Source organism: Sceloporus undulatus, unplaced genomic scaffold (assembly GCF_019175285.1).
Source record: "Sceloporus undulatus isolate JIND9_A2432 ecotype Alabama unplaced genomic scaffold, SceUnd_v1.1 scaffold_13, whole genome shotgun sequence".
Classification (NCBI taxonomy): Eukaryota; Metazoa; Chordata; class Lepidosauria; order Squamata; family Phrynosomatidae; genus Sceloporus; species Sceloporus undulatus.
The window spans coordinates 1774913-1781434 of record NW_024802935.1 but is presented as its reverse complement, the minus strand read 5'-3'; the positions used below and the strand labels follow the sequence as shown (position 1 = coordinate 1781434).

The 6522-nt window shown below is 36.5% G+C and overlaps 1 protein-coding gene across 1 annotated transcript in view; it reads right to left on the bottom strand.

Annotated features, from left to right (window-relative positions):
- The window catches only part of LOC121917232 (vitamin K-dependent protein S-like), a 75573-nt gene that overhangs the window by 41886 nt on the left and 27165 nt on the right, over positions 1–6522 (bottom strand). Inside the window, exon 4 of the mRNA XM_042442990.1 lies at positions 5860–5946. Coding sequence (XP_042298924.1) covers positions 5860–5946 — 87 coding nt within the window. The remainder of the gene's footprint in view (positions 1–5859; positions 5947–6522) is intronic.

The window sequence follows — 6522 nt, the reverse complement described above, 5'->3', positions numbered from 1 at the left end:
CTACATTCAACAGTACACAGATAGTATGACCAGTGGGATTAGTCCTAACTTACATGGTCATTTTTTTGCCACAATAGAGCATATTGCCACAATATAGCATACTGAAACATGCAACTGCCATACAGAAGCTTAAGTAACACAAAACATCAAAAAGCTGAATCAGGCCTAGGGAATTAGGAAGGAAAAGGAAAGGAAGGAAATCAGTTTGATTTGGCAACTATAAAAATAGGCTGACTATTGCTTATCCAGAATTGCAAAATCTAAAACACTCCAAAATTCAAAACTTATTTCATGGGTGGCTAAGATAGTGACACCTTTGCTTTCTGATGGTTCCGTGTACATGAACTTTGTTTCATGTGCAAAATTATTTAAATTATGTAAAAAATCTTCAGGGTATATGTGAGAAAGCTGTATACAAAATACAAATGAATTTTAAATTCTGAGCAGGCATCCACTCAACCATCTGCAAAATCTTAAAAATAAAATACCAGATGATCCCAGAAAGATATTTACTTAACCTGGCAAATACAATATCTAACCATACAGGGAGAAGACACTGCAGGAAAATACTAATATATATGGGCTCTGTGGCCAGAAAACTCTTAGCCCAAATATGGAAAATAAAAAAAATATCCCAATCCGATTGTTATAGATGAATCACTAATAAAACTGTTGGATGTAATAAAGATGGACAAACTGACTACCTGGTTAAATGGAGAGTCATTGGAAACAACAGAAAAGGAATGGAATTTAATCACGGAAAACAGCAAGAACAAATGGAGGTGAACAAGACACAACAAGCAACATACAAAGCAAACTATATTAGACTACACAATTCAAGAAAATGTAGAATTTCATATATACACTGAAGCTATTCACACAAAGAACATGAAAGTAGAAGTGGACAAAGGTAAATAATTAAGTCACACAAACCAGTGAGACAACTGGAAGTCTAGAAATAGAACATATAGATACGTTGGTAATTAATAACAAATAAAACTAAATAAACAAATAAAACAAACAATTAAATAATATATTTTTTCTAAATAACAATTAAAGTAAGTGATTATTTGTTCTGATACAGGTTTCAATTTGTTTTACGGTAGTTGTTTATTTGTACTAATACTGCATTCAATTTATTTCAAGATATAAAATGCATTGCATGAATATAATCAAACAATCAGACAATGAGTGGTTATATATAATATGGAATTACCAATGTCAAATGTATGGTATGGAAACTCCTTTATAGATGTAACAAAAATGTATATCTCTTATATAATATATTTAATCCTATTATTAATAAAAATAACATTTATAAAAAAAATATAATGAATTTCACATTTACACTTAGGTCCTATCTCCAAGATACAGTATCTCATTGTGTTTATGCAGATATTCCAAAAACTGAAAGAATACAAAATCCAAAACACTTCTGTCTCAAGCATTTGGAGTAAGGGAGACCCAATCTGTATAGATCTGGGTGTGCAACCTGTGGACCTTCAGATACTATTGGACTGTTCCCATCATTTTTCACTCTGGCTGGAACTGATGGGAGTTGCTATCCAAGAATACAAACTGCTCACCTTTAAGGGAGACAAATGTAAACTGGCCATTATAGAAAAAAATAATAAAATAAATTACTTATTGAAGACTTATCTCTTGGGCTTGCTGGAAAATACTGGGTACTATAAAAAGATAGTTAAGAATTATTATTATTTTGCAATATTTCAGAGTTTGTGTCTCAAGTTTTGGTCCATGGTTAAACAAGACTATCTTTTCTTGCTACCTAACATTTTTCCTATAACTGTTCATACAAATGGAGGACTGAAGAAGGATGGAATGAACTGCTAGGAATACAAAAGAGTATATACAGAAAGGCAGAGTCCTTTGCTGCCTAGCAGTGAGGCAACAGCTGCACACACATGGGCTGTCCATGCATTCACCTTTACAATGGGTACAGGTGAAGTAGGCATGAGACATGGACAAGCCTAGAAGGCTGCAGAAACCTTTTAGATGTGTTCATCCAAATCTGCTTACAAGCCTCTGTTCAGATGTTGGTGTTCTATGTGTAAAGATGTTTAATACAGAGGTGTAAGAGGACTTTGGAGGTGGAGCTTGTGTGCTCATTCACATGCCATACCTTCTTTACCTGTATTTGTGGTACAGACAAATGACTGCAAACCAGTAGAGTGATCTTCAAATCTAAGATCTTCCATTCATACCTACAATCAAGGAATTTAACCACAAAACACAATGTTTCCCAGAAATGTCAAGGGTTTGAATGAAGAATGAAGACACAGCTGATAAAGCTTGGATATTATTTGTCTCAAGGTCTGCTGATCCATACAATGAGGTAATCCAGTTGAAGAAACTGAAACATTATGAGGCAATATGTCCCACAGCAATGCTGAGGCATAATAGTGTTTGCTGCAGGACAAAAGAATCTCATATCCCAAGTATTTTGCTGTGGTAGCAATTCCAGTTTATCTCAGAATAGCATGAAGCAACACAGCAGAATTCTAAAAAATGGAATGTTGTGGCAGAGAGTCACAGTTACAACACTTTGATGGTGCTGCTTGTAATATTGTCAACATTACTCCTGTGGGTAATCTGTGACAACTATTTTCTGACACAAGTACAGATGTGGAATAAAATTAACAGCAAACACTGCGGCATTCCTCACGAGAGACTATTCAGGAAGATAATATGTTCATACATCCCTGTCACCCCCCTCAAGAGCTTATAATGAGGGTAAGAAAAAGAGAAGAGTAAGTATACACTTTAATTTGTCACTTCAGGCTTGCTAGCACTGTTCCCCAAGAGGTGTGCTTCACTTCCAATTGCAGATAGCATAATTATCAAGGATTCCTTTTTGTCCTCATCTGTTCCCAAAGACAAAAAATGAGGACAGATACTTAAAAGTAAGAATCCACGCCCTCCTCAGGATTTTACCTATGCATGTTAGTTATAAAAGTAATGAGAAAAAGCAGTTACAGGGAAAGAAAGAAAATGTTTCACAGATTGTTTCCTACATTTTTTTGCATATAATTTGTATCTTAACAAACAGCCTGAATTTGCATCTGATCAAACAGCCTGAAAATATGCAACTGGAAATGTTAAGAACAAAAATGAAGGTATCAATGGATTGGATCCAGACCTATTCATACTTAGAACAGACTCAATGAAATCAATAATAAATAACGTAGTCAAGACTAACTTCAACTAAGTCCCATTCATTTCAATAGGTGTAATCTGTAGCTGTAACTAGGGAGTTTATCACATTGTTTGTTAAACCGGCTTACCTGTAGCCGGTTTAAATCTTAAATCGGGAGCATCCTGATGTTATCAGATGGATTTGGCCGCCTAATCTGCCACCCAGGTGCATCCCGGGTCCATCCCCGCTTCCATGAGGGCTCCTCCCAGCTCTTTCGGATCCAGTTTTCTGATTTAAGAAAATGGGTGCCAGAGTCCTCCTGGAAGTGGGGATGGACCGAGGATGCACCTGGGTGGCAGATTAGGCCAAATCCATCTGATAACATCGGGATGCCATCTGATTTAAGACAGCTAGAGGTAAACCATGAGTAATAAGAAAAGTGATGCGGTAAACTCCTAGGTGTGAATCCAATCTACAGAAATTCAGGAAGCTTTAAAACACTGTCACAATCTCCATTCCACTCCACCCTATCTCCCAACACAATAGGTACCTTAACATCTGGCCTAGAAGACTGACCACATTCAAATTTACAACTGCATAGGACCAGTGTGGTATAGTGTTTTGTGCATTGGACTGTGACTCTATGGATATCAGGATTCAAATCCCTGCTCAGCCATAGAAACTCACTGGGTAAGTTTGGGAAAGCCGCAGTATCTCAGCCTCAGAGGAAGGCAAAACAAACATCCTCTGAATAAATGTTGCCAAGAAAACCCTGTGACCGGTTAGCTTTAAGTTGGAAAAGACTTGAAGGAACACAACATAAAAAAACAACAACTATCTTTCTCTTCTCTTTTCCTGCTTCATATTATTCTTAGTTTCTCAGTTTTCAGAGCAATTATATTATTACTCTTGAAGTAAACTGTTTTACTCTTGCAATATAAATAGTTTATCTTGAAAAATAAACAGATTTATTATGGCATGAGTCATAACAGAACATTAGAGTACACTTTGCTAGATGTATAAAGTGAGATGGTAAAATTGGTGGTGCTATTCTGCAGTCCTCTGGTGGGGGACCTTTGGTTCTCCAGATTTTTTGATTAACAACTACAATAATCCCTGGCCATTTGCCATATTGGCTGGTACTTCTGTATACTGAAATCTTGAATATATCGAAAGCCAAAAATTCTTTAGCTCTTAACTTGTGTAATATATCATTTCAGTCATTATATAATGTGCTGTGATTGCAAATCATGTTGCTCAAATAAGCAAAAGAACAGTGGTACGAAATGAAGAAGTTGTTGTGGTGTTGCACCTTCAAGTCATTTCTGAATTATGGTGCCCCTAAAGCCAATCTATTGTGCAGCTTTCTTGGCAAGACTCATTCAAAGGAATTTTGCCTCTGCCTTTCCTTGAGGCTGAGAGAGTGTGACTTGTCACCCAGTGGGTTTCCATGGCTGAATAGGGATTTGTACCCTGGTCTCCAGAGTAGTAGTTCAAGACCCAAACCACTACACCATGCTAGCAAAAATTGCACACAAAGGAATTAGCCAAGATAATTAAAACTATGTATCCCCATGCCTTAAAATCATCAAGCACTAACTGGAAGAGGACTTTACTGGCCAGTACTCCTGCTTATACAGTACATGATACAATATGGGTCTGGTTTGATCACTATCTCTTTTTTATATATTGGTTAGGATACCATTGTTCTTCTGCATGATAGTATACTTTCAGATTTTCCCTTATTGTTTAATGGAAACATATAAAATAAAAATGGAGCTGTAACCTTGAAATTGACAGATGTGAGGAAGAGATCACAAATTTTCCATTTTTGCATTCCTCAGATACATATACTATTGGAGATCAATTCCTTCTTATTCAAACTAAGACAAACTGCGCTAGCCATCTTACTGAAGGGTTTCCTTACTGGCTAAATGCTAAATTACACATGACAGTATTTGTGCTTTTTAACAAGCACCCTTAACTTACCTGTTTTATTCCAAAGAAAAAACAGACTGGTTTTCCAATCAAAGTCTCTTCATTCTAACTGCTGTTTACTCCTGAAAGTTCTGCTTTCATGTAAATTGCATTTTTAGTGCAAAAAGCAACCAGAAGGAAGCTATTTACATCAGATAATCTATGTGTGTGTTGGGGGGGGGCTAATTCAAATTAAATACACATTCTAGATTAGAGGCCCTGGAAACCTTCTTCTCCAAAATGAGAAAACCTATTTAAAAGCATGAACATCATCACATGTAACTTGGCCTCTGAAGCTATTTGAAGTACCAAGAAATAAGCCAGAATCTGTTACAGTCAAGTACAGTCTACTATTTGAAGACAGTATAATGTACTTGAAGACAGGTCTTGAGCATTTGATTTCAAACCCCACCATTTTATTGAAGATGAGAAATTATGTTAGCCTACATTTTGTCTTTGAGTCTAGTATATCAACCCACTTGCAACTTTTTAAACAATGACTGCTTAGTCTATTATTCATCTCATTAACAGGGTTGCCCTGAGTCGAGATCAATTGGAAGGCAAATAACAAAAAAGTCTAATATTCCCCCCCCAAAAAATCCAGCTATTTGCTTTTAGACCAAGCAGCTCTGTTATGGAAAACAAAAATGCAATATGCAATCAGTATCAACCAGCTCTACTTCTATCTTAGTTCAGGAAACATTATATATTTTAACATGGCTTACCTTTGACACAGGACCGCAGGTCAGCTGGAGAATCTGAAGACTGTGATGGCACCCTGAATATTCCTGTTCGGAATGAAGCCAGGCAGTCTGTGAAAGCAAGAAAAAGTGGCTTGTAGATATGCAATAACCCCTACAACCACTATTTCACCTGCAAAGCAGCTAAGAACTGAGCTACAGGTTCAGTTCAGTTATACTGTAGTCATTCCTTCAATGTACTAGTTCAGACTGCTGATGGGTAGTGTTGCATTTTTCATAAATCTCTCAAGTATCACATTAATACCAAGTAACAGCCTTTCAGACAGCCTTTTCTCTTCCTTACTACTCTTCCATGTCCAGGACAGGAATGAAAAATGCCACCTTCCTCCTGTGGTCTGACCTTGGAGCTATAAAACCAAGATGGTGTATGCAATGTTGTTTTGCTGCTTGTACAGGTCAGCCTTGACCATTTTTCAGGGCACAAAATATCTTTCATGTTCAAATTGAAGATAAGAGATAAGTCCATCCAGATTTTCAAAATAAGTTCATTCAAGATTTATTAATTATAACAGCTGGTGATGAAATTATGATTTTGCCAGAGTTTACATAATCCTATACCATGAGTGTAGTGCTAACTACAGGTGATTTTGTTTTAGTACATGGTATCTATTTAATTCTACCTAATTC